General features: G+C 42.6%; 1 protein-coding gene across 1 annotated transcript in view; it reads left to right on the top strand.

Annotated features, from left to right (window-relative positions):
• SERINC5 (serine incorporator 5) overlaps positions 1–12,929 on the top strand; it is a 52,976-nt gene that overhangs the window by 22,014 nt on the left and 18,033 nt on the right. The window contains exons 2-3 of the mRNA XM_044292186.1: positions 2,773–2,940; positions 9,579–9,757. Coding sequence (XP_044148121.1) covers positions 2,773–2,940; positions 9,579–9,757 — 347 coding nt within the window. The remainder of the gene's footprint in view (positions 1–2,772; positions 2,941–9,578; positions 9,758–12,929) is intronic.

The following is a 12,929-nucleotide window of genomic DNA, read 5'->3' as shown; positions in this document are numbered from 1 at the left end:
TGCATACGTTGTAAGATGTGTGAATTTTGAGGTTTCTGTGTTATACCAGTCACCTCTGTATGACTAATACCACAGGCCATCATTTTCAGGCCTCACTGTCTCCCCCGCCGCTGGCGGTCCAGTCCTCGTTCACATAACCACAGCGGTCACGTGTACAAGACTGCTGCCTGATGATCTAATTTACTAATGTCTCGCTGAGGGGGAAGCATCGCTGTAATTACGCTTATTATGTAGTCTGGATTCATCTGCACCTGTTCTGACAGATTCTCGTCATATATTTGGCCTGGCAGGTTCATGCACACCACCAGGAAATGCTGCACAAATCCACAATGCTGGCATGGTTTTTAACACTATGCAATGAGGCATATTTATCAAGTTTGGCTGTTTTTTGGTGTAAAATTAGACTGGCGTATTTGATTCGGCTGTCAGTTGATGAATTAAGCTAGGGCTACACGGTGACGTGACATGTTTTGTAATGGGGGTCAATGGTGTCGCACTGCAACATGCTACGACTGCGACACAACAGTCACACAAAAATCTAACTTGGATGGATTTTTTGCGACTCTTGTCGCAGTGTGACACCATTGACTATCATTATAAAAAAATGACTTTTTAGCGACATGTCGCTGTTTAGCCCTAGCCTTAGACTCGGCATATTGTTATTAGTCGGACCTCTGGTTGTTATTTTTCAGTATGAAAGGTTCATATTAACTTAGGCTACTTTCACACTTGCGGCAGAGTGATCCGGCAAGCAGTTCCGTCGCCAGAACTGCCTGCTGAATCCGGCAAAACGTATGCTAACTGATGGCATTTGCAAGACTGATCAGGATCCTGATCAGTCAGAAAAATGCATTAAAATGCCGGATCCGTCTTTCCGGTGTCATCCGGCAAAACGGATCCGGCATTTATATATTTTTACCTTTTTGGTCTGCGCATGAATGCCGGATCCGGCACTAATGCATTTCTATGGAAAAAAATGCCGGCATTCAGGCAAGTCTTCAGTTTTTTTTCGCTGGAGATAAAACCGTAACATGCTGCAGTTTTATCTTTTGTCTGATCAGTCAAAAAGACTGAACTGAAGACGTCCTGATGCATCCTGAACGGATTACTCTCCATTCAGAATGGATGAGGATAAAACTGATCAGTTATTTTCCGGTATAGAGCCCCTAGGATGGAACTCTATGCCGGAAAAGAAAAACGCAAGTGTGAAAGTGACCTAAGACTGGTCTAATTTATTCACGTATGAAATATAGTCGCATCTGTGTGGTGAAAAGTTGCACTCCTCCCTGAAAGTGCAACTTTTAATGCACTTTACAACTCAAAACTATTCAATAAAAATAAGCCAGCCCTGAAATGTAGAAAAAATTAGGCCTCATGCACACAACCGTGATTTTGGTCTGCATGCGATCAGCATTTGCGTACCCATTCATTTCAACTAGGCCGCAAAAAAAAAAGCATACAGGTACACAGTTATCTGTTCGCATCTGCGCGTCCGTTCTGCGGCCCATCAAAAAATAGAACATGTACTATTCTTGTCCATTTTGCATACAAGAATAGGCAGCTCTTACAGAGAGCAGGATGTACCTTATCACAACATATCCATGTTTTGCGGATCCGCAATTTGCAGACCGCAAAAACGGCTATGGCTGTGTGCATGAGGCCTTAGACAGTTTTTAACTTTTTACGCCTAATTCATGCGTAAAAAAGACGCACCTACATAAACAAATAGGAAACTCCTGAATTCGACTATTTTATAGTTTTAGATTTAGACTAATGAGGCGCAAAAGCCTCCAAAACACGTGAACTTTCAGTAGTATATGCAACTAATAAAATTTGACTGTCTAGCATTTTTTTTTTTTTACCAAAAACAGGCGCAAACACTATAGTAAATGTGCCCCAATGCATCTGAATTTTCTGTGTGTGTGTGTGTGTGTGTAGAAAACTGCATGTGTGATGGTATTCACACCTGTTTAGAGTTTTTTAATTTTGATTATTTTTTTTATTTTATTTTTTTCTTCCCATTATCGGGGTCCTCTAGATGAGTTGAAGGTCTATCCTATGGGACCGACCCCCTATAGAGTGCTGTGACCCCTCCACTATCCAGCAGCTTTCCAAGCACAGCACCGTACATAATATAGTTATTGGTATTGTAACTCAGCCCCATTCACTTCAATGGGGCTGAGCTGCAACTAGGCCATGTGACCTATGTACGGTGACATCACATGGCCTAACAGCTGATTGGCAGGGGTCCCTGGTGTCTAAAGGGAGAGTTCAATATTGATGGCCTATTCTAAGGATCAATATCTGATCTGTTGGGGTCCAACTCCCGTCTCGGCACCCTCACTGTTCTGCTGTTTAAAGAGACCATGGTTCGTTGGAGAGCTCTGCGGCTTCCTCACAGCTTACTAAGCACAGCGCCACACATTGTATAATGGTTGTGCTTGGTATTGCAGCCCAGGACCATTGACTTAAATGGGATTGAGCTGCAAATAAACCATGTAACCAACAAACGGGACTTCAGGAACAGGCTGTGGCGTTTACCGGAGCGCTTTGGCTTCTTCAAGCGGTTGATCGGCGGGGGTTAGAAAAGCCCTTTACCAGCAGAATGCCATCTATTTGCCTGTGTCTTTTAATGGGTCTGAAGGTGAAGCCCAGGAAATTATCAGCGCCATCTCATAGCTACACTTCTACAAATGTGATGCATGACATATTCTTTCCTGCCACACTGGAGATGACTGTAATTAATCTGAATTGGTGGTTTTTTTTTTGCAGGTGGCCTGTTGCTGTGGGGCTGCAGCCTGCGCCCTGTGCTGTACATGCTGCCCGAAGATCAAGCAGTCTACAAGCACCCGCATTATGTATGCCCTCATCTTCACTCTGGTCACCATAGTCTGCTCCGTCATGATGTCTACATCTGTGGCTAAGCTGATGAAAGAGCATGTGAGTATGAAAGCCAAGAAGGCATTAATAAGAAAACCCCTGTGACCCTATAACTGATGCCCTCCTTATAGGACAGCAGTGATGATCTAGCTGGATCATTTTTCTGTCTCGGGCAGAACATAGCTGTCACGTGACGTGAGAATCTGACAACTATCTGTGTACGGAAAGGTAATTGGCAACATTGACATGGAACAGAGATGCTCCTTTACTGCAACGCTGCACACAGCAGTTTTTGCAGCAGTTTCCAAAAATCTATGTGAATGTACCCAAAATGTATCATGGAGATTGTAGCCACAAGCTGCTACTTTGTAGAAACCATACAATATGCAGTTAAAAGGGTCAGCCCATCTTGAACACTGATGGCATATCGCTAAGATATTCCATCAATGTCATGTGCGGGTCCCACCTCTGGCACACAGAATGGGGCCCCCAAACGGGGAGCAGTAGCGCACGTGCAGCCACCCTCCCTCCGTTCATCGCTATAGGAATTCCAAAAGCAGCCAAGCGTGCTCGGCTACCTTTTGGAACTCCCATAATGATGAATGGACAGCACCCCACAAGTGCATGGGAGGCACCGTTCTGGAGATAGGAGCCGCCCCAGAGGTGGCACATTTTATTTTCTCTAAATGGTGTAAATCCTTTATTTTATGGCATGTGTCATCATAAAATAACCTATTGTTTACGTACGTTTTTTATTTTAGACATATTCTTTAGAGTTTTTTGGTTATTAGTTTTAGTTTTCCATGTCACGATAGGTGTTTTTTTTTTTTCTGCGTAAAATATACAATTGCAAGTAAATTTTTTCATTAATAAAATTTTTATTTTTTTTTAATTTTATTTCCCCAAGATAAATACCTTAGGGGAACAACATAAAAAAGTCACTTTGAAGGGGTTTGTAACGTCTTGGCGCTGTACAAGCCTTTTCTGGTAGTACGGTGCAATAGAACCAGCAGTAGAAAAATAGGCCACTAAAATGCGCTCCAGTCTTCTGAAGTCTTGCGGCGGGCCGAACCAGTAGATACATTACATAAATAGTGTGCATTTTTAGGGTACAAGCCTACGATAATGGTTTTAGAAATGTTTTGTCTTTAAACCTTTTGTAATAGAAACAAAAAATTATTAAAAAAGAAAAATCTATTTTTTTCATAATTTTCACCGTTTTTCCTTAAATATTAAAAATAATATTTTATCCATCATCTAATGGCACAAAAGAAAGGTCCTGTGAATATCAAATACATGTAGATTTGGCTCAGAAATGAATCAGTTATTTGCAGTTAGATAGGCTCATTGCTACAACTAAATAAACACTCCGGTAATGAAGCAGTTAAATAATGTTTTTTGTAGTGGGCAGATGTTTCTTGGGATTTATAGGGATTTTAAGGATGGCAATGTTTGTGTTAGTGTTAAAGCCCTTTAATTGATCTTACACTGTCAGCAGATATTTTGAGTACACTTAGGGCTGTATTACACCAGCAGATTATCTGACAGATTTTCTCACCAATCATTGGTCAGATGTTTTGTTATACACACCAACTATTGGTCTGATTGGACAGAAATTGGTCAGATAATCTGCTGGTGTAATACAGCCCTTAGTGCCTTCTGTACCCCTCAGTTTATAATGGACCCTAAAAAACTCTGGTCGGTGTTAGGCCTTATGCACCCGGCCATTGCCTGACTGTGCCCGTATTGCAATATACGGGCATCGGCTGTGTGCACACTGTATCATGGATGCAGACCCATTCACTTGTATGAGTCCGCAATCTGGAAGGAGTAAAACTGAGGCACAGAACCGCACGGAAGCACTCCGTATTCCTCCGTGCATCCCCACCGCAAAAAAATACAACATGTTCTATTTTTTTGCTGTGTGGACGGATCAAGTTGATTGGGTCTGGATCCGTCTACGGCAACCGCACGGATGGTGCCCTTGCATTGGTGACCGCAAATTACGGTCCCCAATGCACGGAGCGTCCGGCACGCGTTTGTGTGCGTGAGCTCTAATGCTGAGGATAGTACAGTTCATGACATGGGCAGCTTGGCTTCATTGTAACTTGATCCACTGTTCTTTTTCTAAAAGAAACCTTGAGCAAGAATTCTCCTGCGAGAGATCCACTTCCTTCTCCCTGTTACCAAAACATGAAGAAAATGAGTCCTGACAGGTGACTGCTGTTTTGCGTGGCCTGTCAGGAGAGGTGGTAAATAGTGATTTACTAGATGTCCGGTTGTCACCCAGTGCATAAATAGATGTAACTTGCCTGTCTTAAAGGGGTTACGCTTTGATTGATGTAAAAAATGAAGATCAGACATACAGAGCGTAAAATGTCCTTCAAACAAAGCTAGAACCAGCCCTGTACCTCACATGGATCCAGAGATCTCCTCTATTACTCCCACTGTTCTGCTAGAGTCATTTCAGGCTGGCAGCTCAGGGTGTGTTCTTTCTCAATGGGCATGTTCTTTCTGCTGTAGCTCTTTCCCTGTAACTACCATAGCTTCTGGCAGCACATATAGATGGAGACAGTTGAAGATTTAAACTGAGTATATACTGTATGACCACCTCATGAGGTGGACAAGAAATAAGGAAAATAACAAACAGCAGGTGGCGCTATACAGATGCATTTTATTGAGTAACTCAGTAGCTGTAATATATTTTTAATTGCATGCAATTACAAAAGTATTCGGATCCAGGTGCTGGTTTTAAAAATGTACAATATTTTTCGTGGCACAACCCTGTTAAGTTCAGCAGAATTGCATACTTTTCTATGTTCACACACGCAACACTTTATTTTACAAGCACAATGCACTACTATATATAGTGTAATGTATATGTAGTAATATACCCGTGTTTTTCGCCCTATAAGACACACTTTTCTCCCTAAAGTGGGGAAAAAATGTCAGTGCATCTTATAGTGCGAATACTAATGGGTGCTTCCACTATGGAAGTGCTCATTAGTGCGGGAGACCCGGGAAGCGGTGAATGCAGAGCTCCCCGGATTCTGTACTCACTGCTTCCTGGTCTTCATCGGCCACTCACTATGCTGTTACTGCGCACAGTGTGAGGACATTGGCGCTCTGTTACCTCACACTGTGCGTGTTAGGTCACAGCACAGTGCTTGGGAGGAAGAAGAAGAGCGTGGATGAGAGGAGTGGCGGCAGAGTCCGGAGCAGGAGAGGTAAATTCTTCTTATTATTATTTTTATTTGATTTTATTTGATCTGAGCATAGGGGTTATTCACGTGGATGTCTGATTGGGGGACTTAGTGAGGTATATACTGAGGTTTCATTGGGGGTCATTCACATGGATGTGTGATCGGAGGTGTAATTGGGGTACTTATTGAGGCCTATACTGAGGTTTCACTGGGGGGTCAATCACATGGAGGTCTGATTGGGAGACTTATTTATATGGAGGTCTGATTGGGGGACATATTAATATGGAGGTCCGATCTGAGGTCTGATTGGGGTACTTATTAACATTGGGGGTCCGTTCTGAGGTTTGATTAACATTCGGGTCGGATTGGGGCTGTGAGCTGAGGTCTGAGGGTTTCTACCACCAGAAATACTGTTATGTAGCTGACTGACCTTAGCGATGCGCCCATGTCAGCACTACATAACAGTATGTTTCTAATGTTATTCCCTGCAGCCGTTTTAGTTAAAAATGCACTTTTATTATATGCTAATGAGCCTCTAGGCGCTATATGGGCGTAAAATCAGCACCTAGAGGCTCCGTCCACTCACCCTGTATTCCGCCCAGGTCCTGTGTTGTGCCCGCCCCGCTCCTCTTGATTTATGCCACTGTTCCCTGCATCGTTGGCGAAATCCCGCGCCTGCGCCGTTCTCTTCGGTCTTCGGCGCAGGCGCAGTGAGTGAATGATGCAATCCTGGTGCCGGCTTCCTCACTGTGACGTAGTCGGCGCAGGCGCAGTGAGGAAGCCGGCACCAGGATCGCATCATGGCTTTCACACCAGCTATTTGCTAGATCGGTCATGGATCAGCAAAAACAATTCCGTTCTGATAATACAACCGCCTACATCCGTTTTGAACGGATCCAATTGTATTATCTTTTAAAACAGCCAAGATGGATCCGTCATGAACACCATTGAAAGTCATTGGGGGACGGATAGGTTTTCTATTGTGTCAGATCTGTCTTGCTCGGCAAGTCATGAATAGAAAAAATAAACCCCTGGTAACCTTGCCCTGCACACACAGCTGCAGTTAGGTACAATGTATCAGTGTGGGCAAGGCTTTTTATTGCATTTTTCACATTCTTGCCAGGGTTGCTGTTTTATTTGTTATTTTTTTTTATACCAAGAATAGTGTAATATGAAGAACAACTCTGGAAAACTGGTTGAGCCATTATAAATCGGTGGGATTGGTTGGAGTCTGTTTGAAACCTGTTCTGTCTTAGTTGCCTAGCCCCCACCAGTCCGGACCCTGAAGAGGTTGTGTGTTAGATTAGGACTTTGTTCTTGCACAGCAATGCATCCCGGGACACCCACTGTGTGGGCCCTTTCTCACGCTGTGCTTCCCTACTTTGTTGTATACTCGCTGTGTGGTCCCGGGGTGTCCTTCTACTTGCAGTATAGCTATTGAAATACTATTTATACTCCTCTAAAAGCGAATCTGACAGATCTCCTATGCTACCCTATCAGAAGGCAGCATAAAATACAGGAGGGGGATGCTGATCTCTGTTTATATAGTATATAGTATTCTAAAATGTAATCTAGTTTTAGCATGTAAAAATGGTGTCTACAACAACTATGCAAACTTGTGTGTCTCCACGGTAACAGACTACAAATAACCAAATGTAGTCTGATCGTGCTGTCACACTCGCTTCCCAGGTAGAGATGACATAGTTATGCATAGTAGCTGTAAACTCTATGCAGGAAATTTATAATAAAGATTAATAATATTTTTTTCTAATTTGACAAATTTAGGAATAAAAAAAACTAACTAACAATAATTAACGCTGCTAGAACTCTTAGAGAAATCTTCCTCTGTCCTCACACAGTGATTGTCAGCTTTACCTGTATATGGATTTGGAGTGAGTCATGCAGCAGGAAGAGCTGTCAATCAGTCTATGGAGGTGGGGGGAGCCGGACTCTCAGGTTTTCTCTAGGAGTCCTGTAGGATCTGAACAGCTGTTTACATGAAAACAGTGACTCAAATGATAGAAAACTATATGCTCGGCATCTCCCTCTCTATTCTGGGTTGCCTCAGATGGGTTCCTTAGGTGGTGCGAGTTCCTCCAACATTCACTACGAGCTCTTGAGCCTTCAGTCCCTGCAGTTGTCTGCGTCTCTCAGCATTTCAGCTTCTCTCCCAGTCTCACATTTAGAAGTAATAATCAACATACTTGTCTCGGCCGCAGTGTCTCCTCTCACAGCAGCAGATGGAAAATATGACACAGAAGCCATGGGCAGAAATGGTTTGGAAGCAAATGGCAGATCATTATCCTTAAATAAACCCAGAGGCTATTTTCAATTTAATGGATCATTTAAAGTGCAAATCTAGACTGAAAGTTATGTACAAAACTATGATCCGGAAGGAGCGACCCGGAGCTCCTCTGATTGGCTTAGCACCTGCTTGTACATTTCACTCACCCTTTGTACAAGGACCCATTGAGGTTTCTTGTATATGCTCAAAAATGAAAGGGTCTTGCTTAAACATAGTCTGTTTTGCCGGGAATGCTTGGTTATTATATCTGGCAGGAGGACGTTCACTGACTCCTATCATCAGTGGATTTTTGAATAGGCCAAGCACACATTAGATTTCCATTGATCCCACTAAAAAACCCAGGATCCACCTACATAAATCTTACATCAACTGCTTTCTAAAAGAAGGAACTGACTTGCCTGTATAGAGCCCTGTAATATCTGAACTAGTGCAGACAAACTGAGGAAAGTGCCCATTTCACCAGACCCATCGTTCAGTATTTTTGTTTTTCCCCAAAAATCTAAAATACAAACCTAGCTAAGAAGCTTTGTAATACTGTATATCTTATTACAGTAAAATGCCTCTTTCTCCACTTATCAGATATCTCTTCCACTCTCTCTGTCTTATGCACTGACTGTAGAGGTGGACCATACACATCTGATGAATGGCGGTGTTACAGATGTCAGGGAAAGAAGGGTTGGACGTGTTGTATTTCAAAATGACAGAAACTTAGATGGATCATGAGGGACCCTGTTGTAAGTCCGTGGCATCCGTTGTATGATGGATCCTTTATAAACAGAATTAATGATGCAGATTTGAACAAGGCTTTATCTTGCAGAAGGGGTGAAACTGATAAAGGATTTATGCTACAACAGCCAGTAGGTAAGTATACTTCTCTTCACAGGTCCTGCTGGGTAGGGGTGGGCGGGATTTATAAAAAAAAACCAAAAAAAAAACATGATTTTTCTTTAAACTACCTCACACTCAGTTCACCAGGTTTAGTTTTTTTTTTGTTCTGGCGCCTGTCATTTACAGGAGCAGATGATGGATTGTTTTAGGTGCACCAACGTGAACCTGAGGATCCATAGGCATGTGCTATGAATGTGTGAAATGTTTATGGCTGCTTTAGTCCATGTCTACTGCCTTATATCAGAAAGTGATGCCTGTACTGGTAGGACATGAGATGATACTGACATGTTTTATTACACTAGATTCCATTTTATGAAGACCTCTGCGAGCATCTTCAGGCCGGAGTGAACTGTGAGAAGCTGGTCGGGTACTCGGCTGTGTACAGAGTCTGTTTTGGCATGGCCTGCTTCTTCTTCATCCTCTGCATCCTTACGATAAACATTAAGAACAGCAGATGCTGCCGGGCCCATCTCCACAATGGGTAAAGATAACACTATGCACCAGATTAAATGACCCAAGAATTCTGTATTGCAATTGTGCACCCTGTACATCCAATGAATTGTTATCATGCTCGTAGATCCTCATGTACAGTACTATTGTGGGGATGTGCAGACAGGTAAAGTGTAGCTGCAATCCAGTCACCGGTCACTGTTTATACATACGGTACCTGCTACATATTGCACTTATAAAGGTAGTATTTATTAAACGTCTGAAAAAATGGAGCTGCTGGATTGCAACTCTCTTTTTACATCCTTGTAGTCCAGAGAAGAAGGACTACCTTCAGGCTGTCCAGTTTAGGATCCTTAATCCCCTCAAAGCCATCAATGTGTAGTTCCAGCGCTGGAAGTACTTCAGAAATCTGATGGGGGAGGGTCCTGGGGATCGGACCCCTGCTGATCAGATATTGATAACCTATTCTGAGTATAGGCCATCAATATAAAAATACTGTAAAACCCCTGGTGACCTACTGATGGCTGAGACATTCTAACTGGTGCCTAAGTAAGCGTTGTGATCTTTTCTTATCCTTGGGCGCAATGTTCCTCCAGTCTTGTATTTAGTTGATTTGATAAAGGAAAATGCTGTGCATCCTATATTCTGCTGGTTATAAAGTTATTCTCTCTCCCTATAGTTCATAGTAATCTGTATATTATGCAAATTATGTGCATTCGGAAAGTCTTCAGACCCTTTCACTTTTTTCACTTAATGTTATGTTGTGGCCTTGTGCTAAAATAAAAATATCACAGAAATTTTTTTTTAGAAATGTTATACATTTTTGCAAATTTATGAAAAACGACAAACTAAACTTTTGCATGGACATACATTTTATATATATATATTATATGAAACTCCAAAAAATGTTATATCGTGCAAAAGTCCATTTATTTCAGTAATGCAAATTAAAAGGAATTGCATAAATGCAGCTTAAAATTTAAATTTTGTGAAAAGCTTCAATATTCTAGGCTCAAACTGTCAAACTCTAGTCAGCTAATTAATCCATACCCCCTGAGCCAAGGGGACCTCAAAATTGTGACTTTGGGGTTTCATAAGCTGTAAGCCACAATCATCCAAATTATAACAAATAAAGGCTTGAAATATCTCTCTTTGCCTGTAATGAGTCTGTCTCATATGTTAGTTTCACCTTTAAAGGGTTTCTACCACCAGAAATACTGTTATGTAGCTGACTGACATTAGCGATGCGCCCATGTCAGCACTACATAACAGTATGTTTCTAATGTTAGTCCCTGCAGCCGTTTTAGTTAAAAATGCACTTTTATTATATGCTAATGAGCCTCTAGGTGCTATATGGGCGTAAAATCAGCACCTAGAGGCTCCTTCCACTCACCCTGTATTCCGCCCAGGTCCTGTGTTGTGCCCGCCCAGCTCCTCTTAATTGATGCCACTGTTCCCTGCATCGTTGGCGAAATCCCGCACCTGCGCCGTTCACTTTGGTCTTCGGCGCAGGCGCAGTAAGTGAATGATGCGATCCTGGTGACGGCTTCCTCACTGTGACGTAGTCGGCGCAGGCGCAGTGAGGAAGCCGGCACCAGGATCGCATCATTCACTTACTGCGCCTGCGCCGAAGACCAAAGTGAACGGCGCAGGTGCGGGATTTCGCCAACAATGCAGGGAACAGTGGCATCAATCAAGAGGAGCTGGGCGGGCACATGGTGAGTGGACGGAGCCTCTAGGTGCTGATTTTACGCCCATATAGCACCTAGAGGCTCATTAGCATATAATAAAAGTGCATTTTTAACTAAAACGGCTGCAGGGACTAACATTAGAAACACACTGGTATGTAGTGCTGACATGGGCGCATCGCTAATGTCAGTCAGCTACATAACAGTATTTCTGGTGGTAGAAACCTTTTAAGTTGCATTACTGAAATAAATGCACAATATTAACATTTTTCGAGTTCCACCTGTATATAGGAACCTATGGTTGACGGATGCCACAGCATGGCATCCGTCAGGGGCATCTGTTTAACCTAGGTATTAAATGTGATATGAACAGAGTGGTAGATAGCTGTCAGCCAAATAAAGGCTTGGCTTCTCCTACACATCCATGAGTATGCATGTGCAGGATGGGTCAAAAGTCACAGGACACCCGTTTATTTCAGAAACGAAAGGAAAAATGAAATATCCGAATACCCCAGCAAGTAATGGGTGAGGGGGCCTATCTTTTAGGCTATATCTGGAACATGGCCACCATCTTGAAAGCTGCCATGATGGATCAAGAGCAAATTTTTTCCAATGGGAAGGGGGTCATGTAGCATATCAAATGTCCGGAACATGGCCGCCATCTTTAAAGTCTCTAATTTTTCTAATGGGAAAGGGGGCATGTAGCACATCAGAAATCAATTGCCACAATCAGATTGGCAATATCTCTTGTGGTTCAAAAGTTATCAACAGAGAAAGCTCAGAACCTTTGAACCTTCAACTATGTGTTCAGCACCAGGGACAACACATTGAACACGTCAAATAGCTGTGCATCACAGGGAACATTCCCGGTTGTTGTTGCAACTTTCTGTGTTGATAACTTTTGAGCCACAAGAGATATTGCAAATCTGATTGGGGCAATCGATTTCTGATAAAAGTTTGGTCTTCTTTGATGCGCTACATGTCCCCTTTCCCATTGGAAAAAAGTGCGGCTTTTAAGGTGGCGGCCATGTTCCGGACACAGCCTAAAAAATAGGCCCCCTTGCCCATTACTTGCTGGGGTATTCGGATATTTAATTTTCCCTTTTTGTTTCTGAAATAAAAGGGAGTCCTGAGACTTTTGACTCACCCTGTATTGTCATTTGGGAGAAAGGAAGAAGCGGGCAGCAACCTCATCTGGCAACAGCTTATCTTCCACAAGAGCAGGTAAACAGGCATATTGAAATCCAACAGGACTGATCCTCCCTCCTCCCATATCTTCCTCTACACACCTTAAATTTACAGCCATGTGTTTGTTTTATACATCAGTGCCTCGATGGCTTACATAAGTATACCACAAAAAAGGTATGTAAAAGCATAGTAGACTACAACAGTAACCAGTAAAATATACTGCACCTACTAGTGACAGCTGGCACGGTACCTTTTTGTTGTTGTACAAAAATTTCCATTAGACGTTTCAGGATGTTATTTTGTACAATTAATTTCCTTCCGTGACCT

This window comes from Bufo gargarizans, chromosome 1 (assembly GCF_014858855.1).
Source record: "Bufo gargarizans isolate SCDJY-AF-19 chromosome 1, ASM1485885v1, whole genome shotgun sequence".
In the NCBI taxonomy this organism is placed as follows: Eukaryota; Metazoa; Chordata; class Amphibia; order Anura; family Bufonidae; genus Bufo; species Bufo gargarizans.
The sequence above is the reverse complement of the archived record's forward strand: the minus strand, read 5'-3'. Positions and strand labels throughout refer to the sequence as shown.